The sequence below is a fragment of the Dasypus novemcinctus genome, chromosome 13 (genome assembly GCF_030445035.2).
Source record: "Dasypus novemcinctus isolate mDasNov1 chromosome 13, mDasNov1.1.hap2, whole genome shotgun sequence".
NCBI lineage: Eukaryota > Metazoa > Chordata > Mammalia > Cingulata > Dasypodidae > Dasypus > Dasypus novemcinctus.
Window position 1 is genome coordinate 53,604,477 of NC_080685.1, and position 25,423 is coordinate 53,629,899.

The 25,423-nt window shown below is 40.3% G+C and overlaps 2 protein-coding genes across 4 annotated transcripts; one reads left to right on the top strand and one right to left on the bottom strand.

Moving 5' to 3' along the window:
- Positions 1-3,281: 3,281 nt before the first annotated feature.
- CACYBP (calcyclin binding protein) lies at positions 3,282-17,217 on the top strand. Of its 2 annotated transcripts, none has more exons than XM_058310157.2 (6): positions 3,282-3,390; positions 9,038-9,257; positions 10,814-10,910; positions 11,193-11,292; positions 13,588-13,685; positions 16,865-17,217. In XM_058310157.2, exons 2-6 carry the CDS (start codon positions 9,152-9,154, stop codon positions 17,019-17,021), a joined length of 558 nt encoding a protein of 185 aa, XP_058166140.1. In that variant the 5' UTR covers positions 3,282-3,390; positions 9,038-9,151; the 3' UTR covers positions 17,022-17,217. The 2 variants fall into 2 exon arrangements, with proteins under 2 accessions (XP_058166140.1, XP_004450356.1); XM_004450299.3 differs by lacking the exon at positions 3,282-3,390 and adding an exon at positions 3,420-3,733.
- A 2,314-nt stretch (positions 17,218-19,531) lies between these two features.
- Positions 19,532-24,831, bottom strand: MRPS14 (mitochondrial ribosomal protein S14). Of its 2 annotated transcripts, none has more exons than XM_004450296.4 (3): positions 24,712-24,831; positions 20,642-20,800; positions 19,532-19,996 (listed from the first exon to the last, which is right to left on the bottom strand). In XM_004450296.4, the coding sequence occupies exons 1-3, from the start codon at positions 24,754-24,756 to the stop codon at positions 19,814-19,816; spliced, it is 387 nt and encodes a 128-aa protein (XP_004450353.1). In that variant the 5' UTR covers positions 24,757-24,831; the 3' UTR covers positions 19,532-19,813. The 2 variants fall into 2 exon arrangements, with proteins under 2 accessions (XP_004450353.1, XP_004450354.1); XM_004450297.4 differs by having other exon boundaries at positions 24,598-24,767.
- Between the last annotated feature and the right edge of the window lie 592 nt (positions 24,832-25,423).

A 25,423-nucleotide genomic window follows, 5' to 3' on the forward strand; every position in this document is an offset into this window, starting at 1 on the left:
GGAAGGGAAGGCAGGGACCTTGGGAGAGATTGGCCACCATCTTCTTTCACTGTGTGGCAGGACCCCACGATCACCAGCATGGCTTTGGTGAGAAAGCATCTCTTGATGCTTGATTTTGGACATTTCATGGCCTCTGAACTGCAAACTTTTACCCTAAGTAAAATTCCCATTTTAAAAGCCAACCCATTTCTGTTTTTTTTAGCCCTCTGGAAAACTAAGACAGCCAGGGAGAGGGAAAGTGGTAAGAGATGCGTTCTGTGAGATAAAATATGAGGCTTATAAAGGTAAGATAAGATCATGTAGAACATTATATGTCTTGGTAAAGAGTGTTAGCTTTATTCTAAGCTATTGGAGATTTTTAAGCAAATGGATGTAATGATTTGAAAAGATTAGTTGCTCAATGGAAAACTAACTGTAAAGGCATAAGCAGGGAAATGGAGAAATAAGTACTAGGAGTTTAAATATTAGATGAAAGGATGATAGCTTGATCTTGTGTGGTAGCAGTGGAGGCAGTGAGACGCAGTTTGATTCTCAACTTATTTGGTATAGGATAGGATGTAGAACCTGACATTAAGACTCAAGTATGATCCTTTGGCTTGAGCAATTTAGAGAATAAAGTGACCATTCACTGAGCTGGAGAATACTTGGAGGAGTTAGTTTAGGGAGTGAGGATGAGAAATTGGGCAGGTTTTTTTGTTTGTTTATTTAGACAAGTAGAAATTGATATGCTTATTACATACCCAACTAGAATCTAGAGAGCTCGATGGCGTTATGGAGCTGCAGCTACAGATTTGGGAGTTACATCTGTTATTTATATAATAGATGATATTTAGAACCATGTGTCTGGGTATAGACCATCTGGAGAAGTTGCCCCAGGTGCATTACCAAGCAAACTTGAAAAATCATAGCATTGGTTAATCTTTCACCCAGTGCAATAGATGATCTGTTTCTATTTAATACTACATAATTCCAGGTTCTAGTTGGACATATTTTTAAAATTGAGGCATAGATAATATACAATGAAGGGAAGCGGACTTGGCCCAATGGCTAGGGTATCTGCCTACCACATGGGAGGTCCGCGGTTCAAACCCTGGGCCTCCTTGACCCATGCGGAGCTGGCCCATGCGCAGTGCTGATGCGTGCAAGGAGTACCTGCCACACAGGGGTGTCCCCTGCATTGGGGAGCCCCGCACGCAAGGATTGCGCCCAGTAAGGAGAGCCACCCAGCTAGAAAGAAAGTGCAGCCTGCCCAAGAATGAAGAATGGTGCTGCACACATGGAGAGCTGACACAAGATGAAGCAACAAAAAGAAATACAGATTCCTGGTGCCACTGATAAGGATAGAAGCAGTCACAGAAGAACACACAATGGACAGACACAGAGAGCAGACAATGGAGGGGGGGGAAGGGGAGAGAAATAAAAAATCTTTAAAAAATATATATATATACACAATGAAATATACAAATCGTAGTTGATTCCAAGAATTTTTGACAATTGTATGTATCAATGTAACATTCCCATCATCTCAGAAGACTCCTTCCTGTGCCTTCTTAAATATAAATTAGAATTAAGGGGAAGTAGACTTGGCCCAGTGGTTAGGGTGTCTATCTACCACCTAGGAGGTCCCGGTTCAAACCCCGAGCCTTCTTGACCCATGTGGAGCTGGCCCATGCGCAGTGCTGATGTGCACAAGGAGTGCCGTGCCATGCAGGGGTGTCTCCGCGTAGGGGAGCCCCACACACAAGGAGTGTGCCCGTAAAGAGAGCCGCCCAGCGCGAAAGAAAGTGCAGCCTGCCCAGGAATGGTGCTGCGCACACGGGGAGCTGACACAAGATGACACAACAAAAAGAAACACAGATTCCCGTGCCACTGACAACAGAAGCAGACAAAGAAGAAGACACAGCAAATAGACACAGAGAACAGACAACCGGGGTGGGGGTGGGGGGAAGGGGAGTGAAATAAATAAATTTTTTAAAAAAGAATTAAGTTTAACATAAAAAAGAAACTCCACACGTTTACAGCACAATAGTGCCCCCAAGTGAACACACCTATAACTAGCCTCACACTCAAGAAACGGAATATTACCTCCTCCTCAAAAGCCCCCTCATGGCTCCTTTCTGTCATTGTTCTCCACACACAAGGAAATTTAATGACTTTTAAGTATCTGATTTTTAACACCATAGACTAGTTTTCCTGTTTCGTTTTGTTACATTATTTAAACGCAATCATACAGTACGAAAATTTCTATGTCCGGTTTCTTTCTTTCTTTTTTATTTTATTTTATTTTTTTTAGATTTATTTTTTATTTTTTTTATTTCTTTCTCCCCCCCCCCCCCCTTTTCTTTCTTTTTTAAGGAACCACTGGAGAATGAATCCAGGATCTCTCTTTTATTTTTTCACGGTTTCTTTCTTTTAACCTTATGTTTGTGAGATTCAGCCATATTGCGAGCACCTGCTTTTGTACTGCATGTTCTTTTTTAGGGTAATTGTCAATCTACATTTTTCTAGCAGCTTTTCTCCTTCTCTAACTTGATCATTCTAATCGTTTTCTTGGGCTATACAACTTCTCAGGGGTTAACGTTTATGTTCTCCAACGTGTTGCAGACACCGGAGGCTAAGTTTCTTAAGAGGGGGCTTCTCAGAGGCCTGAGAGGGGTTGTTGGAGCCTGAGAAGGCGCAGAAAGCAGTCCCAGGAAAATTCAGCCCGCCACATCCCTGATGGTCAATGGGCTCTATTTAAATCGAACCCACACCGGAGTGAGAACTAGAGACCTGCAGCATGTTCGGTGAAGAGAACAAAGGCACTAGAAGAGTTGGCTTCAACAGTCGATGAAAAAACGGAGGGCCCATAATTGCGGCCAATAATGAGGACTCTCTTACCAAGCAGCGTGAACCCAGCCTAACGGAGATAGTTTGGTCAAGTAGCCGACCCAGCCCCACCTCCTAACGTGAATCGGGATTACACCACCACGTCGCAGATGCTAAATCATGACGACGACTCTAGCGCGCCAGAACCAAAGTCTTGATGACTTCACTAGCGCGCCAGAACCCAGGGAAAATCAAACTGTTCCCTTCAAGAACTCTCCACACGTAACATGTTCGTTTCCTTCCGTTACTACATAAGCATGCTGCTCCTTCTTCCCTTTTCTCGCAGTGGCAACAATGGGCTCAAGTTGAGCCGGTGTCCTAGAGGGGACGGAAGCAGCCGAACTCTCTAGCCAACTTCCGATTTGAACTCGGAGATAGATACGCTATTTCCGGGGCTGGGTTAAGGTTTGCGAAAGAAGCCGTACCCAGCTGCGACTGCGCAGTCGGGGCAAAGGCGTTCAAGTGTAGTACACGCAGTTGCCGCGGCGGGAAGGAAGAGGCGTTACTCTCATCGAACTGCCGGTTAGCTCGCGAGAGTTACTGGTTGCTAGGAAGCTCGGAGGGCGGGGTGGGGCGGGGCGGGGCCGTCAGGCTCGATGGGGTGGGGCGGAGCCAGGCGGGCCGCGCTCTGGGTGGGCGGTGGCTGACTCGGGAAGGTTCCAGAGGCGCCGCGTGCTGGAGGCGAGCCGCGCTTTTACGCGGGGTCGGGTGTGCGCACTGGCTGCCGGCATTGCGAGTCTGTCTTGTGGGGACAGCTTTCAGGGTGTGCGTACTCAGTACGGCGCTTCCTGTTTCCTCTCCTGTGCGGCTGCATCTCGGGCCTTCGGCCTGACCCAGCCCGACTATGGCTTCAGCTTTGGAAGAGGTAAAGGGTCTGGCCTCATCTGTCTGACTAGTCGAAGCTGGAGTTTATCAGCTCGTAGCGGGTGACTAGCTCCCCTACCGCCTTCACCGCCCTGTCCCCTGCGCGTCGACCTTCCCTGGGGCGGCCCGCAGCGCCTCATCGTCTGGCCTCCTTCCCGGGTCTCGTAGTCTCCGCGCTTTCCCTCGGTCTCCACTGCACTCACCTGCAGCGGCCTCTGGTGCCCACCCGGCTACTGCGGGCCTCCGCTACCCGGGAAAGTTCTCGATCGACTCCCGCTCCTCTACCCTGGCCGGCGGTCAGGGGTCCTTCCCGGCTGGGTGGGGGTGGGGTGTCGTGATTCGCGACTGCAGGTGACCCAGTCTCCTGGTTTTCCCCGGTCCTTTCCTTTCCTGTTACATTAGCCAGAAGACAAGAGCTTCATTAAACTAAAGCTGATTGCAAAAATTGAGTGTCATTAAACAGTAGCAGGCAGTTGGAAGATGAGAAGTCCTTGGTCCCAGCATTTTCATTCTCTTAGTATTCGCAAGTAGTTCTGTTACTTTGGGCGAGTTATTTAGCTTCTCTGTGGCACTGTAGTTTCTGTTTCATAGGGTTGTTTTACAGATTATTCTGAGTGTTTAAAACAGGGCTTGCAAGCTGTAATCTGTGATATGCTTTTTAAAAATAAATTGGAAAGTTGGTTGTAATTATGATTTTTTATCGGAAATAGACGTTTCTTAAACCCTGTGGACTTTGAACATGGGGGCTTAAACATTTTGGACACAGGGTGCTTAGCTGCAAAATAGGAATAATAACATTGATCTTTTCTTGGCATAAGGAGGATGTCAATTAAGTGATGTTGTTATTTAAAGTAAAGTGTTGGGTATCTTTAATTTGTTTTCTGGAATTTTTCCCCTTCAGTATGAAGAAAAAATATGGGAAATCTCAAATTTGTCTTTTTATGTTTAAGAATCTGCTTTAAATGAAGAAAAATATTGTGTGCTGAAATATTGATCTGGTTAACTTGCCACAAGTTTATGTTCTCTTTTAAAGATAGGCATTAGAATGCCATGTGCCCTAAAGAAAGATTCTCTGAAGTAACTTTACAGTTACACTTTGGGATAGCACCGTATTAATCATCTTCAAAGTAGGATTCTAAGTTTCTCAATTTAGGTACTTAGAAATACTCATTTAGAAAGCATTTTGTGTTTTTGTTTGTGTGTGTGGTTTTTTTTTTTAGGAGGGACCGGGAATTGAACCCAGGACCTCTTCATGGGAAGCAGGTGCTCTCAACCACTGAGCTGCCTGTGCTTCCCAGTAAGGGTTTTTTTTTCACTTGATTTTAGGAGGTACCCGGGATGGAACTGGGACCTCGCACATGGGAAGCAGGCACTCAATAACTTGAGCTACATCCACTCCCTGTATGTTTTTAATTGAGATAAAATTCACCGCTTTAAAAGGTACAGTTCAGTGGTTATTAGTTGCATTGTGCAACCATCATCATTGTCTTAATTCTGGAACATTTTCATCACCGAAAAAGAAACCCATTAAGGACTCTTTAGGCAGTCATGCTTCATCCTTAACGCTCCTTCCTGCCAACTACTTATCTGCCTTCTTTCTCCATAAATTTGCCCATTCTGGGTGTTTCACATAAATGGAATCATACAATATGTAACCTTTTACTTTGCATCACGTTTTCAAGGTTCATCCATGACGTAGCATGTCAGTACTTAATTTCTTTCTATAACTGAATCTATTATGTGGGCGTACTACCATTTTTCTTTTATCAGTTGAACATTTGGATTGTTTCCACCTTTTGGCTAGTGTAAATAATTCTGCTTTGAATATTTGTGTACAAATTTTTGTGTGGGCACCAGTTTTCAGTTCACTGGGGTACATACCTAGGAGTAGAACTGATTGCTGATTAAGAGGTTAAATATTATCTTTAACCTTTTGAGGAACTACCTTTTCTTTTCCAAAGCACTGTACCATTTCACATCTCCACCTTTCGTATATGAGGGTTATAATTTCTAATTGCTACAGATTCTGGCTAAGTACATGTTGTTTTCGGGGTTATTGCATTGTGTTGTTTTGTTTTAAATCCATCTTAGTAGGTGTGATTTGCATTATGCTTTTGATTTGCATTTCCCTAATGACTAATAATGTCTTTTTTTTTTTTAAGATTTATTTTATTTATTTCTCTCCCCTACCCCCCCCCCCCATGTTGTCTACTGTCTGTGTCCATTCACTGTGTGTTCTTATGTCTGCTTACATTATTGTCTTGCAGCACTGGGAAACTGTCACTTTTTTTTGTTGTGTCATCTTGCTGCATCAGCTCTCCGTGTGTGTGGCACCACTCCTGGGCAGGCTGTGCTTTTTTCGTGCAGGGCAGCTTTCCTTGTGGGGTACACTCCTTGCACATGGGGCATCCCTCCACAGGGGGCACCCCTGCATGGGCCAGCTCACTACACAGGTCATGAGGCCTTGGGTACCAAACCCTGGACCTCCTATATGGTAGGCAGATGCTCTATCAGTTGAGCCACAGCTGCTTCCCACTGATGATGTCTTGGGTCTCTTTCCATGCGCCTGTTAGCCATTTGTTTATCATCTTTGAAGAAATGTCAAATATTGAAGTCCTTTGCCTATTTTGAAACATTTTGGTTTTAATGCTTCATTGGGAAGAATTTGAAAATAGACGATAAGGCTTGAAAGTGTTTGTTTTACCAACTATTATTAGTATATAATTCAAAAGGAAGGTATGAGAGAGACTTTTTTGCAAAAGGAAAATAATACATGCCAGCAAGGCAAGGAAAATTACAAAAGAAATTAAGATGTTCTAGATAGAGTAGTATACATAGTCTGAAGATTGTGTACAGGAAAAGCACCAAAGGGATCAGTTACCAGTTTCAGGTCTGCAAATGACAGGGAAGAGCTGAAGAATGGTACCTAAAACAGGCTTGTTGTAAGTAGCTTCAGTGGGTAACATACAAAAGAGTATATTAGATGGAAAGTGGACATGGCTCAACTGATAGAGCATCTGCCTACCATATGGAGGGTCCAGGGTTTGATACCCAGGGCCTCCTGACCTGTGTGATAAGCTGGCCCACGTGCAGTGCTGCTGCACACAAGGAGTGCCGTGCCATGCAAGGAGAGCTGGCCCCACGTGAAAAAAAGCACAGTCTGCCCAGGAGTGGCAAGGAGAGCCAGCCCCACGTGAGAAAAAGCACAGTCTGCCCAGGAGTGGCGCTGCACACCTGGAGAGTTGACACAGCAAGATGATGCAACAAAAAAGAGACACAGTTTCCCGGTCCCGCCTGACAATACAAGGGAACGCAGAAAAACACACAGTGAATGGACACAAAAGCAGATAACGGGGTTGGGGGGAAGGGGAGAGAAATAAATAAAAATAAATCTTAAAAAAAAAAGAGTCTATTAGAGCCAAAATTGACTAAAAGAGGGCAGGTAATTCAACCACATGGGGGAAACCCTGGCTTAGTACTTTTTTGAGTTTTTTTCATTTCTTTTTTGAGTCTGTTGGAAAAGGATTCCTAATCCAGTTAAAAGCAAAAACTTGATACATTTCCTTTCTTTTATTTTTTTTTAAAACTATGTCTCTACTCTGGGAACAAATATACCCCATTTTGCATTTCAGTATTTTTTATGTTGATAATAGTCATTGTGAATTTTTGAAACCATTCTAATAAAAAGATTACTTTGAACAAAAACATTTGGTTCTGTGGTCAAAGATGAGCTGTAAGTTGCAGTTAGGCAACACGGGGCATGTGCATTAAATGGGATAACAAAACGCTTGGGGTAAAAGAAAATATTAGTTTTCTTATTAATCCATTTTCTAAGACTTAGGGAAAATAAAGGCTTTCAAACTCTGTTGTACTTGGGACTTTAAATAGTTATCAAGCATTACTATATTGAGCCTTTTATGTGATCTCAAGGTATAATGTGAGATTCATGCTGTCAAGCTACTAGTATTGTGCCAGAATCTAGTCATTTTATGAAAAATGAATTTGTTGTTTGTAAGGACATTTGTAACTTGAAATATGTCACATAATAATTAGGAAAAAAATTTTAGGCTCATTGTTTCTAACAGTGTCTTTGACTTCTTAACTTCATAAAATGTTGGCTATGTTTCTAGAAAATAGAAATGTAAAATAGACTTTGATAGACCGTGTATTGCCATGAGAATAAAACAAGAACAGGGTGACTTTTTCAAGATGTTTTCAGTGAGAAGAGAGTTGCATTTGGATTGTTTGCCAATTTTTTCTCTCTTCTGTGCAAGAAGTCCCAGACTTTTTACCCTGAGCTTCAGAACAAGACTTTATATACACATACACACACACAAACACTTTTTGTTTTCTTTTCTTTCAAAATTTCAAACTTTATCTGTAGTAATTTGTGTATTTGAGGTAGGAGGATCAATGAGGAGCAATCACTGACAGAAGTGTAAAGGATTACCTCAGTTAAGTTGCCTGTTGACCATAGTTCATGTGGTCTTTCAATCATTTTATTTTAATTTATTAAAAAATTCATAATATTCAGTGACACTAGGGCTAGATGTTAAAAAGGAAATCTACAAACTTTTAAAAATATTTCTACATCTTTCTTCATAAATCACAAAAGCATCTTGTAAATAACATGTTTTCTAAAACACAGGCAGGGAAGCAGATTCGGCCCAATGAATAGGGCGTCCACCTACCACATGGGAGGTCCAAGGTTCAAACCCAGGGCCTCCTGACTCATGTGGTGAGTTGGCCCACGTGCAGGGCTGGTGCGTGCAAAGAGTGCCATGCTACGCAGGGGTGTCCCCTGTGGAGCCCCACATACAAGGAGTGTGCCCCATAAAGAGAGCCACCCAGCGCGAAAAAAGTGCAGCCTGCCCAGGAATGGTGCTGCATACACGGAGAGCTGACACAAGATGACACAACAAAAAGAGACAGATTCTGGGTGCCTCTGACAAGAATACAGGCGGACACAGAACACGCAGGGAATGGACACAGCAGACAATGTGGCAGGAAAGGAGAGAGAAATAAATTAAAAATCTTTAAAAAAAAAACCACACACAGGCTACCAAATTGGAAGTTTTAGTCTTGATTACATATTTTGAAAATAAAGTTTTCCTTTTCTTGAAAAAGGAAGTTTGAGTTATTTATATTGGCTAGAGAAAAGAATCCAAGTTGCAATCCAGTCTTAGAAAATTTAAATTAACTTCTTCATTCTTAGCTCCTATATTTTAGCCTTTTGAAATGAATGGTAAGTACAATATCAGATCATTATGAATTTATCATAGCTAACTTACCTTTTATTTTAAAGCTACAGAAAGATCTTGAAGAGGTGAAGGTATTGCTGGAAAAGGCCACTAGAAAAAGAGTACGTGATGCCCTTACAACTGAAAAATCCAAGGTTGAAACAGAAATCAAGAACAAGATGCAGCAGAAATCACAGGGGAAAGCAGAACCTCTTGAAAATGAAAAGCCAGCAGCTGTGGTTGCTCCCATTACAACGGGATATACAGTGAAAATCAGTAATTATGGTATGACTTATTCCCCTATTTCCAGTTCTTTCTGCCCCTGAGCAACCTATTCCTCAGTAGTGACCCACTAAGAAATTAATGTTCAGCATAATTTTGAGTGTTTGTTTAATATTTTTTGAGTACTTTACTTTTTAAGATAAAAAGAAAAAGGAAACATTCTAGAAAATGTCCACAAGAAAGCAAGATGATTTAAGTACAAAGAAGATGTGTAACAAGAAGGAAGGAATATACTCTGATGTTCATTCAGCATATAAGGAACACAGCTTTTTGTGCATCCTGCTTTGTGTTTCACTTTGCCAGACAACCACCAAAATTAACTGAGGAAAGGAATTCAAGTAAATACAAGAAGTAATTTTGAGTTCTTTGTATGTGCTACTGTTATGATGTGACTTGTGGAAACAAAATGATGTCTAATACCTAGTAGTCCCTTCCTGCGCAAGGTACAGTTGGGACACAGGTGTGCACTAATACCATACACAATGTAATGATACCATTTTCTCTCAGCAGAATGTAAACTTTTGTTTGGAAACAGTGTGACTTGAATCTGATGAACCTCATGAGTGCAGGGACAGTCTTAACTTTTCTTTATGCTCACAGTATCTGGCACAAAGTGGTACTTAAATTTTATTTGTTTAAACTAAGAGATTTATAGTGTTATGGAAATACAGCTGAATAATTCTAAGTTGGAGGTGAACAGTAATCAGGGAGAATGTTCAGAGTTTGTTCAGTAAGGGGGAAAGGAAGCGAACAGCATGAGCAAAGGATACAAATAGAGACATGCCAGGCATGATGAACTTTATTATGCACAGGTAGAGGCTAAAAACAGTTTTTAGTGCTAGGGTAGAGACCCAAAAGTAAGAGCAGTGTGTGTCGTATCTAAGAGACATACTCTTGTACTTAGTTGACCAAAGAAAACTGGTGTGAAGGTGTTAGGGTTAGGGAAGGGGGGTGGCATTTTAATCAGGAACCCAGACTTGTGTTTAAGGAGAAAACTCTTCTAACAGTTAGTGAGGAGGATGGATTGAATGAATGGAAAGAAACTAAAGTTCCACAGAACTTTTCTAGGACATCTTTCTTGATTAACATTAAATTTCTATTAGGGCTGAGTAAGGAACAGGAAAATAATTATATTCCCAATATATATAGTATGCTTTTTATGTGATGTTTGTGTATTTTTTGTGTTGACAGTGAGAGACTACTGTAAATAGTTTGATAATATGTAATGAAATAGCATTTAGTAGATACTGATAGGTTAATCAGATTAGCAGATTTCGGTAAAGAATTGGACTCTGAATTTATATGCTATCTTGTTCCAGAAAAAAAATTGAGAAAGCTAGGATTGCATTTGTTAGCCTGCTTGGAGAAAAAGAAACCATGAAATTAACCGCAGTGACGTTTAGTTGTCAGTCTTAGTGGAGAATTACCAGTTTTTAGGTATAGGTCAAAAAATATTTCCATAAAAGGAAAATGAGCTATATTTATTACAACTCACATGCATTTGCTGTTCTAGAGAAAATTTCAGATTTATTTGTATCACGTCTTTTTGTTGTTGCTAGGATGGGATCAGTCAGATAAATTTGTGAAAATCTACATTACCTTAACTGGAGTTCATCAAGTTCCCACTGAGAATGTGCAGGTGCATTTCACAGAGAGGTGAGTTTAAGTTTTCATTATAATGGGGAAGACAGTGAACAGATGAACCATTAAAAATCAGATTGCCTTAGCATGGGACTTTTTTCTTTGCACTTCATGAAATTCTGCTTCAGTTTAGAATTAGTTACCTTTCATGCCTACTTTGAATGAAGGGGTGAATCTTAAAATCATCTAGGATGGTCATATGCAGACCCTGAAGTAAAACTGGTGGCTTCTTTCCACAAGAACTATAGAGCAACTTTTATAGAACCAGAAAGATTATGTATTCTTACTGTGTTGTAGATCATTTGATCTTCTAGTGAAAAATCTAAATGGGAAGAATTACTCCATGATTGTGAACAACCTCTTGAAACCCATCTCTGTGGAGGGCAGTTCAAAGAAAGTAAGTTTGCTTCTTTTATCATAATATTTTGAAACCTCATTAAGTTGAACCTGGCTAATTTAAATTAAGGTGAACTAGAATTAACTTGTCCTCTAGAACAAGGATTGGCAAGAAACATTCCGCTGTCTGTTTATAAAAATATTGCAGTCAAATCAGGAGAGGAATAAACTTTTTAAATGGTTAAGATTGAGACAGATTTTAATGCCAGCTCTGCCACTTACTAGTTGTATAACTTTTGGCAGCTTAATCACTGTGTGCCTCAGTTTTCTCATTTGCACAATGGGAATAATTTATTTCAATGTTGAAATGATACATTAAGTAAAATACTGTATGTAAAGTGTTTAATTAATGGTAGATGCTATTGGATGTACTGTGTGTATTTTTTTTTTTTTTTTTTTTAAGATTTATTTATTTATTTAATTTCCCCCCTTCCCCTGGTTGTCTGTTCTTGGTGTCTATTTGCTGCGTCTTGTTTCTTTGTCCGCTTCTGTTGTCGTCAGCGGCACGGGAAGTGTGGGTGGCGCCATTCCTGGGCAGGCTGCTCTTTCTTTTCACGCTGGGCGGCTTTTCCTCACGGGCGCACTCCTTGCGCGTGGGGCTCCCCCACGCGGGGGACACCCTTGTGTGGCACGGCACTCCTTGCGCGCATCAGCACTGCGCATGGCCAGCTCCACACCGGTCAAGGAGGCCCGGGGTTTGAACCACGGACCTCCCATATGGTAGACGGATGCCCTAACCACTGGGCCAAAGTCCGTTTCCCTGTGTGTATGTTTTGATACATAAAGGATTGAAGCACTTAGCCTAGATTGAGTTTAGTAGAAGCCATAAAAACAAAGTTTTTAAAAAAACTGTTCGTACTTTTCACTAATTCAGACAAGCCTTATTTTCTAAGTAATTAATTTAAATAATGATGTTTGATGTGTTTGGTGAATAGTTATGCCATTGTTTGTTTTTAATTATGTATTATTTCTATATATGAAAATCATAAATTAAAACCAGTAATTCCAATTCTAATCCAAAACTACAAGACACAATAGTTTTCTTCCTTTTCTTATATTTAGCTTTTTCTTTTGACAAGTGAGAATCCTGGTTCTCTTTTTGTTGTTTTTTAAGACCTTATAAAAAATTTTATTGTGGTTACATATATAACATAAATTTGCCATTTTCATCACTTCCAAGTACACATTTCAGTGTAATTGCATTCACAGTGTTGTATAACCATTACCTCTCTCCATTACTGAAACTTTTCCATCATCCCAAACAGAAACTCTATCCATTAAGCATTAATCCCCATTCCCTCTCCCCTCTGCCCTTGGTCTCCTGTAATCTACTTTCTGCTCATATGAATTTGTATATTCTAGTTATTTTATATAAGTGACATGCAATAGTTGTCCTTTTGTGTCTGACTTAGTTCACTTAGCATATTTTTAAGATCCATTTATGTTGTAGCATGTATCAAAACTTCATTCTTTTTTATGGCTGAATAATATCCCATTATATGTGTATGCCACATTTTACTTATCCATTTATCCGTTGATGGGCTCTTGGGTTGTTTCTACCTTTTGGCTATTGTGAATAATGCTGCTGTAAACATTGACCATTCTGCCATCTTGGTTTTCCTAACAGCTTAAAAGTAACGTTAAAATGTAGTTTATTGATTAGCTTTTTTCTCATTGCTCTTTCATCCACTAGCACTAAAGGAAGGAATACCCAAAAAGGACTCATTGTTGAGAGTTGTTTATTCTACCTCCTTCTACTTTTTTTTACCTTTCAAACTCTACCTTGCTCCATTCTGCCTTTATATAATCTGGTTTCCTGCCTCTCTTTCACTCCTCTTAATTACATTACTCTCCTGCCTTTGATCACTAAAATCCAGACACTCCTTTCTATTCCTCAGTCACACCAAGATCATCCTATCTTGAACCTTAGGATTTGCTGACTGTTTGCCATACCATGTACCTGAAAGGCCCTTCCTTCTTAGGTCTCAGCTCACATTTCACCTCAGAGAGGCCTTCCTAATGAAGTTTCTTCCCTCAGCTCATAACACCCTCTTTTTCTTCATAGCACTTTATTAGTACTTGAAGGTATTCCACATTCCAGTTTTACCTATTTATGGTCTCCCCTCCCTACCCCCTTTCCCCTGCTCATGAATGTTGGGGCTTTGGCTTATTCATCAAAGTATTCCTAGCATCCAGGACAGTTCTAACACATAATAGGTATATGGTTGAATAAGTAATTGTTTTTTGAATATTTATGATTATCTCCACATTTTAAGTTATGTTTTCCCAATTCCAGGTCAAGACTGATACAGTTCTGATTTTATGTAGAAAGAAAGCAGAAAACACGCGGTGGGACTATCTGACTCAAGTCGAAAAAGAATGCAAAGAGAAAGAGTGAGTCTACTTTCATTTCTTTAAGAATTTTAATATATTCTTGGCCAGGATTATAGATTTCTTTATTGTTTGTTTTTATGGATAATAGAGTTGTAAAAGCTGTGATTTGACCATTTACCTCTTAATGTCCACTGATAAAACCTGATTATCTTGTGCATCTCCTTTCAACTGTGAGAACCTACTTGACACATGTGCCCAGTAAGTTGCTTTTTAAAGAGATCTTTGTAGTTCTCTTTGGTTTCTTTAGTGCTGGTTCTTAACCCTTGCAGATGGACAACCAGTGGTGCTTCTATACAGATACTGTCCCATTTCCTGAGATTCTATTTCAGTAGTTTCTGAGAGGCCTAGATACCAATATATATTTTTCAATTCCACAGACATTTCTAACATGCAGTGTTTCATACCACTGGTATAGATGGAAAAGAATATTTTTCTCCTTTATAATGACTATTCTATAAATGTTTATTCAAAGCTACTTCCTTTCTAGGTCAAATTTTCCTCTGCTTAACATTTTCTTCTGCAGTAGATAAAAACAAATACTTGTGTTTTTTTGTTACTGAGATTTTAAGATTGCTTGTTTTGAACCCAGACTAACTCCTTCAGGAACGCTCTTTCATAGTCTGTTCTCTTAAAGGAATAGGTTTTGTATTTTTGTTTTTGTTTTTCTTTTTCCAGGGTCACAGTAGTCAACGGGGGTGGACCATGGAATTGGGTGATACAGGCTCAAATTGGGGGTCCACATCAAATGTGAGGGGTGCAAAAGGCCAGAGGTCACAGGAACCAAATTGGGGACATCCCAGCATAGGGTCAATGTGGGAGCATAGCAGGATCAGCTGGGAAGGGTCATGTGGCATCAGGGGTCATGGACTGAGAATGGGGTGTGCCTTCTGATCTCCAGGGCATACTGGCACAGTCTCCACCTCCTGGTAATGCCCTCTCTTTCCATAGAGGACACCCAAGTTGTTGAGGGAGGCAGCCTCCATGGGGTGCTCAGGACCCAGCATCTGCTCCCAGATCTGCAGGGCATTGTGGAGGAGGTCCGTGGCCTCTCTATACCTGTTCTTGTCCTGATACAAAGATGTTGCACGAGGATGTTGACCATGGTGGGCACATCAAGGTGGCAGTGGTCTGAGCTCTGCTTCAGGTCCTCTAAGACCTGGCAGCACAGTGGCACCACAGTCTCATAGCGGCCTTCACCCACATACTGGATCATGAGGTTGTGCAGGGTCTGAAGGCAGGCCAGCATCTCTTTGCTGCTTGGCTGAGCTGCTACCCAGCCACCCCCAGACCTTTCCTCTCCTCCTCACTGGGGAACATGGTGTCCAGGCTGCTGGCTCTCTGTGGGTGGGTCATACTGCCGCAGCTGGCCAAGAGGTGGCTTATCTCCTCCAGCTGGGCCACAGCCTCCTCGCTGGCCCACAGGCACTGCAGCGTTCTCCTATATTGGGAATGTATAAGGATGATTTTGGAAGTAAATGAGGATTGTAATATAAATATAGAAATGTTCTGCAGGGTGTTAAGAATGTGTTATATGGGAAAATATAACTATTGTAATTTATGGACTACATAGTTAACAACATTAATGCTTTTGTAGCAAAAGCAAAGTCGGTACTATATTCTAAAGGTAAAAAAAGCATATGGGGTTTGGTTTTGTGAGACATGAATATAAGTACTTTTTTTTCATTGATAAGGGGGACTTGACTTGTCATTTAACTGTTCTGTGTTCATATGTGTTTCTGTCTGAACAGTAGGGGAACAATTGAGTTAGCAGTTGGACTTAGATGAGATAAAACTGCCTGAAAAAGAACTTTTAGGCGTAATGTACTTGTTGAGCTACCTTTTTCTAAGTTTCATTTTTGTGAATTTGAAATAAAGTTAATTAAAAAAAAATAGGTAAACTTTGGAGACATTATTTCTACAAGTATTCAAGCAAAGACATAGCATTTCTTTTTCTCCTTCTCTTCTGTTTGGAAGACTCTAAAGGTCACTTAAAGTACCCTGTTTTAATTGGCCAAAGGGCTGTCAATGCAAAGTACCAGAAATGGGTTGGCTTCTATAAAGGGGATTTATTTGTGGTAAAACCATATAGTTTCAAGGCCATGTATTTATCAGTACCTGCACTTCATTCACTTAATTTCTTCCCTGCATACTTATTTAGTGAGGGCAAGAACCATATTTGCATTGTTTATGGCTATATATTTATTGCCTAGATCATTGCCAGGTGACTATGTTTACCTAGTGAATGGAAAATGAATGAATGAAAAATGAATAAGTAAATAAATAATTGGAGATACAATAGTTCAAATTCAGGTATTTGATAGAGATTGAATAAAATGATACCTATGATCACTTTCTCTCAAAAACCCTTTCTGTAATTAGACTTGTATGCTTTATTAAAACCCAACTGGAAGAACTGAAAAAGATTTCTTCTCCAGTTATAATGTACTACGTTGAGTCAGTCAACCACATTTCTATCCCCTTTAATAGCCAATGTGCAATTGGGATATGGTTGGCTGGAGCTAGGCCTATGGGACTGTCTGTGGAATTGCTTTTAAATCTAGACTGAATTACATAGTGCAGGACCTGCATGACCCTGTCTTATTCTTATTTTATCCCGTTAGTCCTTTATAGAATCCAGCACTTATCAGATGAGGTGAGTGAAGTAAAGGTGAAAGTTAATTGGCCCAGTTTGGCCATTCATTGAACTAGAGGTACTGAATATATTAAAGACTTATATGTTCTCACCTCCAAGCCTAGATCCCTGTATCTTAGGCTTAAGAAGAGGGCCTCTCCATTTCAAAATATATGAGCTTTCAGTATGTGTCCAAGTGTAATACGTTTTTTTTCCCTCAATGAAAGTATTTTTTTCCCCAAATTATGTAAGGAAGCGTGTTTTTAAAAAATTTAAAAACTTTAATTCAGAAAAGTAAATGAGAAAAAGGTAAAAATCATCTGGCACTGTGTATATGTGTGTGTATGTTTTTTGGTTTCTTTAGGAAGATGTATGTGTGCTATTTTAACTGTAAACACCTTTTCCCCTCCACTCCCTACCAAAGTTAACAAGGATTGTATTTTTCCATGCTTTCCTCTCTGCTATGTCATCACATATATAAGGTGATGTCAGTAAATGGGTTCATTTATATATATGTGTCCATTATTGTGTCTTTTCCTTTTAACAGAAAGCCTTCTTACGACACGGAAACAGATCCCAGTGAGGGATTGATGAATGTTCTAAAGAAAATTTATGAAGATGGAGATGATGATATGAAGCGAACCATTAATAAAGCATGGGTGGAATCAAGAGAGAAACAAGCCAAAGGAGACACAGAATTTTGAGACTTAAAGGTCCTTTTGGGAACTGCAATGTGGAAATATTGGTATTTCCAATAAGGGAATGTTGGGGAGTTGGACAGATACAATTTGACAGCTGATTATTTACAAAGTCCTCTGAGTAAAGGCAGTGAATTCTCCATTTCTTCCTGGAGGATTTATTTAAATAAAATGTGCTTATTAAACATTTCATCCAAAGATAGTTTCCTTAGTACATCTGGTCATTTTGTTCAGGGAGGGGTTATGTTGCATCCTTCAATTGTTAAAAAGCAAATCTTGCCTAATAAAAACACAACATTATGTTTTTGTTTAGATAATGATAGAAAACAAAAGTATTTGCTTGCCTATAAGGTACTGACATCAGCTCTCAAGTTTTGTCACAGAGCTGTGCTGTCATCACCTAAGTCAGTTTTATAATGTTTTCCTTATTCCAAGAGAAAACAATCCCATACCCCCTATTATTGATCGTCAGCATTGAAATCATTGGAAGTTGATAGAATACGCTGCTCAATTACTTTGAAAATGATAGAGAAATCATGCACTTACCTTGCTTTTTTGGGAAATTTATTCAGAGAAAAAAATAGTTGATTAAGGCAAAATTCCTTACAGAAAAATTCCAACTAATAAATGCAGGAAAGATGAAGGAATTTTAAAAATCACCATTGCAACCCCTGATGAAATAATAGGCCTGGTAAATGATCATCAGTGAAATGCTAAGAACCATTAGGCAGCAGGTTAATTAATGGTGAACTTTAAATGTAGGATCAGGTTGATCTTAACCTGAACCCACTGATTAGTCCAAAGCTCACGTGATGTGATGTATATAGAGTACCACCTATGACTATGCCTTAAAAAAATAATTGAACCTGAACCTAGTCAAGCTTCTGGATGTAACTACTAGTTTATAGGACATTTGAAGGACAGAGGAATGAGTTAAAGGACACATGAAGCAAAGAGCCTGATGTTGGACATTCCATAGCATAGATGTCTTGGTTCTTACAATAAATGAATAAAGGAAAAATGGAATGGGCTAAGGAATTTGTGAAACAGAGACTTAACTCCAAACTAATGGATTACACTTGGACCCTGATTCAAACTGTAAGGTGGGGGAGGGGAAAGTCCTATCATTGATAGGCCAGAAATCAAATTTGATCCAAGTTAGAACTTAACACTTTTTAATAGTTGGGATATTAGCTGTAAAGCATTTGAACCGGTAAGGTGTTATAAAACTTTAGGAAATGGGAATCCAAGGTATATCACAATTCCCTTTTCATAACTTCATCTTGTAACTGAGTTTTAGATTGCTATGCGGTTACATGCTAGACTTTTCCATTGGGGTGACTCAAAAGACATTGCATGACTAAAACCTGAATTCTTATATCTACTATTTCCCCTAAATGTGTTACTTTTCCCTTATTTTCTATTTTGGTGTTACCCTTCACTATAGTCATACCTACCAGGAACCCAGAAAGCCATCTTTACCTCATAAATATTATCAGTCACTAAGTCTGGTTCAGTTCTCTTTACTAAGTATACTTTTGAAGTCTGTCCTCTCTCCTTTGCTAGCACCACTACCTTGACTTAGGCTCTCATATTTCTGAACCAGTAAGCCATCGTTCTAACTGGTTCTTGTGCTTGTGGTTGTAGCCTTTTCTTCTCGTAGCTTAACCACCCAGCTATCAGTTATTTGGAGAACAAACCAGTGATGTCGTTATTCTGCTTAAAACTCTACAATAGCTGGTATTAAAGTTTTAATTACTTTACATCACACGTGAGATCTTAATAAAGCCCTTTTTGCTCTGAGCTTCCCATTTCAGATACATTGATGTGACTATAGTTTCAGCATTTACACCACACTACTGATGCCTTCTCTGTGCCTTTGCTTCTACTGTTTCCTCTGCTAAGAATCTCCACATCCCTTCCCTCCTGACTTAAATTCATATGTCATCTCCAGTAATCCTTTCCTAATGCTGTCAGGTGCTTACATTCTCTGGGTATTTTTATCATAGGGTGGCCATACTACCCTGACCTCATGAGGTTAGAGACAGAGTGGCCAATCAGTATTGAGTTCCTGCATGAGACAACCTTTTGCTGCCCTTATTTCTATGACAGATGAAGCAAACATGAATGCAGGGATAATACTATTCCAACAAAAATTCCTCTAAGAGATTTTCAGCGGCTTGAAAGAGGCAATGTAGCATATTTTGTTCTAAGGGCCCTTGAAGATGGAGCAAGGATATACTTGGTTCTTTTACCTTTTGTTAAGCCATCACACAAAAAAGATAAGCATTAGTTAAAATCACCTTTACCTTCCAATCTATAGTTTCTCTAAAGATAAAAAAAAATTGGGTAAACTCTGCAAGCTAGCCCAGGATGAAAAATTGCAATAGGTGAGCTACACTTCAATTAGCTGGATAAGTAACATTGTTTCTGAAATTCTGATGCATTATACACAAAGAGAAGTCCTTACATGTTAGTAAAAGATTAAACTTGGAAGGAAAAAGGAAAGCATAACATTGTCTTAGAAAATACTTTTTATTATGCCACTCTACACAATGTATGTATGGGAACAGTATGTTTAATCTGTTTAAGTCCACCAGAAAAGGCAACTGACATCCATATTTCACTGACAGAATAAAGCATCCAAATACCTGCATTTTTTAATTTAAATATAGACAGCATCAGATAGACTAGGCTTCTCTGCTGGACCTCTACGAAAACTAGGTATTTTCCCATTATAAAAGTTTTCTCTTGCCAGAATTGGCTTCCCTGCAAGATCGGGAGGTTCTGGAATTGATTTACCATATTGCGCGTTGGACCCCAGAAAGCTGCCCATGGTCAGCTAAGTGACGGAAGACGATACGACTAAGCCTCCAGCGTCGCTTTACGCCCCGTGGACGGGATGTCAACACACAGCGATTTCTGATTCTAACAGGACAGCTATCCCGTGGAAGGGCAGCAATTTCTCCATCAGCCACGTCCTAAGAGAAATCAAAACACTATTACAAAGATGACATGAATTTATTCCAGATGCTTTAGTTCATTGCTTACAAGGAACAGAAAAGCTGGGTTCACTAATGTAGCCAGGTTTGCTCAAAGAACCCTGTACATAGTAGTGAATCTCAACCTCAGAGTAAAAACAGAAAACTGCCAGGTATGTTTACCATGCTTAGTAGTATTTTTAAAAATTTAATATAGATACATGTGAATCCACAAACCATAAGTGTAAAGCTCAGTAAATTATCACAAATACAACATAGTTGAGTAACAAGGACTAGATTAAGAAACAACATTCTCAGCATCCCAGGCCCCTATCTGAGCCCCATTTTAGTCATTAATGCCCTGGGTATCAGCTAACCTGACTGACATGATAAGTTTCTCATGATTTCAATGGTATATACAGCTATCACCATGCAGCATGTGTTTTTTTGGTGTCCTTTTTAAAAAAGATTTCTCCCCACCCCCACAATGTTTGCACTTGCTGTCTGTTCATCTTTGTCTCTGCTGACTTGGAGTATTTGCTCTTGTTCTCCAGATATTATATTGATAACCAAGTCATGACGAACAGTACTGAAAGTGATCTGCTTTGAGATAATGATCTTGTGGTAGATAGGGACTCAACTAACCTGAAGGTCTTTGGGCAAAATGGTGTTCTTCCTGAGTGAATTGATTCGGAGCCTTTCATCTGCATATTCATAGGCCATTTTTCGCCTCTTCACATCACGCAACATTCTCCAGTCTACATAGTAGCCTCGAACTTGGCCTGAAGCTGATGAAGGAACCATCTAAAGGAGAGAGACAAGGAACAAATGAATGTCAGTCAGGCTCAGGCTCTGCTAGTCTCCCCCAATCCTGTGATCTCGGATCACTTTAATAATTAAAAATAAGAAACTTCTTAATTCAGAAGAAATAATGTTTAAGTATGTTCATTAAGACAAAATGGTGATAATAAAATGCCAGTAGTGAACGTAATGGAAAGTGAAAATTTTTCAGAGATTTTTAAAATAGAATTGTTTGTCCTTTATGTAAGCTAACAGTCACATGGTTCAAAAATTTAAAAAGTATAAGAAGACATACAGTGAAACATCTCCTTCCCACCTCATCCGTCCCCTGCCTAAAGACCACAGATAAACACTGTTAGGAGTTTCTTGTATATTCTTCCAGATTTCTATCTATACAAATACTTAATGTACACACGCCCCCTGCCCCTTGTTTTTCATCTTCCATCATCCTTTCTTTCACTTAACAGTATCTTTGAGATCTTCCCAATTCTGTGTGTAAAAGTTTTCTCACTTTAAGGCTGCACAGAATTCCATTATGAGGATATAGCCTCATTTATTTAACCTGCACTGTATTGACAGACCATATCTCACAATTTATCATTACAAACAATGCTGCAAGAAATAACTCATATGTATATCGTTTCATATATGTTCCTATATATTTTCAGGATAAAGTCTTGCTAGGTCAAAGAGTACTTTGAAATGATCACTGACCTAATATTTCTTAGTACAGGTGGTTTTTTATTGTCACACATTTTCTTTATATGGTGATAGTTTATAATTTCGAATGGCAGTATAAGCATAGGAAACAAAGACCACTGGAAATTTAATTCTCTCTCAAACCAGAGCAAACATTACATGCTAATTAAATTGCAGGTACATAAAATAATGATGGCATCCCCTAAATCTGTTTATAGAAGGTATGTATACAATAGAATAATGAAAATGAGAATACTGTAAGAGAAGCCGACATTTTTAGCATATTAAGAAAAGATACACTGAGTGCCTTCCCATTACTAAGCAGAAGTCCCACAGGGAAGTGAAAGGATTTTACAATTACATTTTGGAAATAAGCATGAATGGAATTTAAACATCAATTTGTCACATGACTGAGTCAAATGAATACAAGTGGGGGGGGGGATGTGCCATGGAAAGGGGGGTTTAAACAAGGCTTTGAAGATGTGACAGAATTTTGATGCATCTGGTGTGGGTGGGTGGGTGGTTGAGGGTAAGCACAGGGCAGGAGAGAAAAGGTGAAATTTGTCCAAACCAAAGTAGAAGTCAGCAAGATAGACCATGAGAAAATCACTGTGGCTGAAAGAAACAAATTGTGTGTTGAGGGGCAATTAGAGGTTTGCTTTTACTGACTGAAATTGGAAGTTAAGGGGACTTAGAAAACAAAATTAAACACTTTTTTCCTTGAATTCTTTTTTCAAACTATTCCTAATCAACCTCCTCTGCCTCCAGTATGAAAGTTTTATATCATCTGCCTATTTTTTTATTGTAGTGCCACTATTTTTTACATAGTTTATAGCAGTGCTTTATATATTAAGATTGTATTCTACTTTGCTCTGTATACATCCCATCCTGCCCCCATCTCTCAGCCCACTTCACCTTCTAAACCTTTCACTGGACCCTCTTCAACTCATGGTCACCACTATCAAACTTCAAAGTCCTCCACTTCTTCTTTTAAGGTCTCCTTCACCTTTTTGCTCTAGCCTAATCTTGAATATTTTCTGATAGCTTCCCCTGTAGGTGTCTTCCTTGTTCTTCATTGCATCTTCTAGACCATTCTCCCTCCTTCCTTCCTGAAATACACTGGCTTTGACTCTCATGCCATTGGGCAACACCTCCCACTACCCCTTACTGTTGCAGTGACCTATCACAGCCCCACCAACCCCCTTCATTTCTCAATGACTTAATTTTTTAAAAGATTTATTGTCGTCATCCCCCCCAGTTGTCTGCTCTCTGTATCCATTTGCTGCGTGTTCTGTGACCGCTTCTATCCTCATCAGTGGTACTGGGAATCTTTTTGTTGCATCATCCTGTTATGTCAGCTCTCCATGTGTGCGGTGCCATTCTTGGGCAGGCTGCACTTTCTTTCGTACTGCGCGGCTCTCCTTATGGGGTGCACTCCTTGCGTGTAGGGCTCCCCTACGCGGGGGACACCCCTGCATGGCACGGCACTCCTTGTGCGCATTAGCACTGTGCATGGGCCAGCTCCACACGGGTCAAGGAGGCCCGGGGTTTGAACCATGGACCCCCCATGTGGTAGGCGGATGCCCTATCCATTGGGCCAAGTCCGCTTCCCTCTCAATGACTTTAGATCCTAGCTCACTGTCATTCTCTCCAATGTTCTTCCTGTCTTAATTCTTGGCAACTGCAACATCAGTGAAATTACACTCTGATCTCTCCATTCCTTGAACTCCTCTACTCCAGGGAATTTTGTCCTCTGCCCTTTTTTAACTATTCACTTCAGTACCCTAGGTCTTTTATCATCAGTAAGTGCAACCTCTCTATTATCTCATCTTTGTTTATCTCATTCTGTCACTTACCTTTCCGGTGTGCTCCTTCTAACACCCCAATAAAAACAGTTCCTTTACTCCTCTGAGACTTTCAATTCACTGATCCTACCATCTTTTCAATGTCTCTCAGCTTTTGATTTCCTGTGTCCTTCCCTTACCAGGTCCATCAATACAATCTTCTCTCAACTCCCTGGCCTCTCTCTCACTTCACTGTACTTGCTCCCACTCTCCTGGCCATTTTACACTGTCTCTCTTACCTTAAACTGCTAACACCTGCTCCAACATCCTCCCACTTGGCTGATGACCTCACTTCCCCCTTAATTATGAAATTAGAAGCAATCAGAACATCTACAAACTCCCACTCCCACATCTACCTACTTAGGAACATCTGTAATCATATGCTCTGCATCTGTCCTGTTAGTATAGATCTGCTCTGTCCAATACAGTAGCCATTAACCTCATGGAGCTTGTGAGTACTTGAAATGTAACTGATGTAAGTGGGAAACAGAATTTTAAATTCTATTTTAATTCATTTAAATTTTAGACCTGAAGCAGTGTAAACATTAAACACACTTTATTGTTTTAGTAGGACTACATTTTCATTTTAATGGTGGAAATTTTTTTGTCCAAACTGAGATGTGCTGTTAAGGATAAAATACAAACCAGATTTTGAAGATTTAAAATTTTAGAAAAGTATCTCAATCATTTTTATATTGATTACATTGAAAAATACACTGAGTTGAATAAATATATTATTACACTTAATTTCACCTGTTTTTCTTTAGTTTCTTAACGTGGCTGCTAGAAAAAATTTTAAATTATATTGTGGCTCACATCATATTTCTACCGAACAGCACAGCTATAGATGAGCTGTCCATGCTCCTAAGACCAAACTTGGCCCAAAATCACATCACCTCTTGCCTACACAAGGGTACAGCTCCTGCAATTTACCCATCTCTCCTGCAAGATCGATTTTCCTACCCTACAGGATCAATTCCTTTAATACTCAAATACGCTATTACTTCTGCCATATTAAAGAACAAATCGAAAAACCCAACCCACCTTCCCCTCCAGCTACTGACCCACTTTTTCTGTCCCCCTTTACAGCAACACTCCTTGAAAGAACAGTCTATACTCGAAGTCTCCAATTTCTCTCCTCCCATCCCTTTTGGGACCCACTCTAAAAAAGTTTTCGCTCCCACCACGCCCGGAAACCGTTATGGCCAAGGTGCCCAACCCTCCCCCCCCCAAGGCTCAACCCTTCTTTTAATTAACCTGTCCACTTTCAGAGGTGAGTTGATCACTCCCTGGTGGTAGAATCTTGAGGGGCCCGCGAGTTCTGGGACTCAGGGGTGGGAAGCCGGGGCGGTGATACAGTTAAGGCCTGACCTGCCGGAGAGCCCGCAGCAGCGAGCCCAGCGCGAAGACCGCCATCTTGTCCGTCGCGAAAACGCCAACCCCGTGCAACTTTATTGACACTGACGAATAAAGAACGGAAGTGAGGGACAGGGCGTGGGCCGCAGGGGGCGGGGCGGGGCGGCGAGCTAGGCTCCCTAAGAGCTTCCGCCTCCACCCCTGGCCTTGGGGGGCGGGTCTTTGCCTCGTGGGAGGAAGAGTTAGTGTGTGGATTTGCGTTCTCGCGGCGTTTAACGGATTTGGAGCGAATTAAAAGTCTGGGTAAACAGCCTTAAAAATAATGGCGCTGACGACGCTGTACACTTATTCGTCCTCTTACAGACTGTCTTATCCTACTGATGTATCTACTCAGCTCCCTTCTTTCTGCCTGTGCTAGTTAATCATCACCAGCTTCTCTTTCCCCAGATCCCTCTCGGACTGCTCAATCTGCTCCTCTTATATCCTCCACTCGGTTTGGGGCACTACTTGCCAGAAATTTAGGAGTTATTGCCACCTCCTTCCTTGTCATCGTGAAGGTCTTGCCAGTTCCTCCTCTCTTGGCACTATAATGGAGACGATGAAGAAGATAGTTCCCATTTATGTGTCTAGGACTTATATATTTTTTTCTGTATTGGGGTTTTATGTGAAGAGGGTTTTTGTTTGTTTACTTATTTGTTTGGGGTTTTTTGGAGGGGGTAAGGTTATG

What these genes read in the sequence shown, in the direction of transcription:
- CACYBP (XM_004450299.3), top strand. Translation starts at nt 3,713, where the DNA reads ATGGCTTCAGCTTTGGAAGAG. An exon ending in AGTGAAAATCAGTAATTATG is followed by an intron (nt 9,258 to 10,813) that starts GTATGACTTATT and finishes TGTTGTTGCTAG; the next exon opens with GATGGGATCAGTCAGATAAA. An exon ending in CAGGTGCATTTCACAGAGAG is followed by an intron (nt 10,911 to 11,192) that starts GTGAGTTTAAGT and finishes ACTGTGTTGTAG; the next exon opens with ATCATTTGATCTTCTAGTGA.
- MRPS14 (XM_004450296.4), bottom strand. Translation starts at nt 24,756, where the DNA reads ATGGCGGTCTTCGCGCTGGGCTCGCTGCTGCGGGCTCTCCGGCAG. An exon ending in TGCTGCGGGCTCTCCGGCAG is followed by an intron (nt 20,801 to 24,711) that starts GTCAGGCCTTAA and finishes TCTCTCCTTTAG; the next exon opens with ATGGTTCCTTCATCAGCTTC. An exon ending in TTTTGCCCAAAGACCTTCAG is followed by an intron (nt 19,997 to 20,641) that starts GTTAGTTGAGTC and finishes GATTTCTCTTAG; the next exon opens with GACGTGGCTGATGGAGAAAT.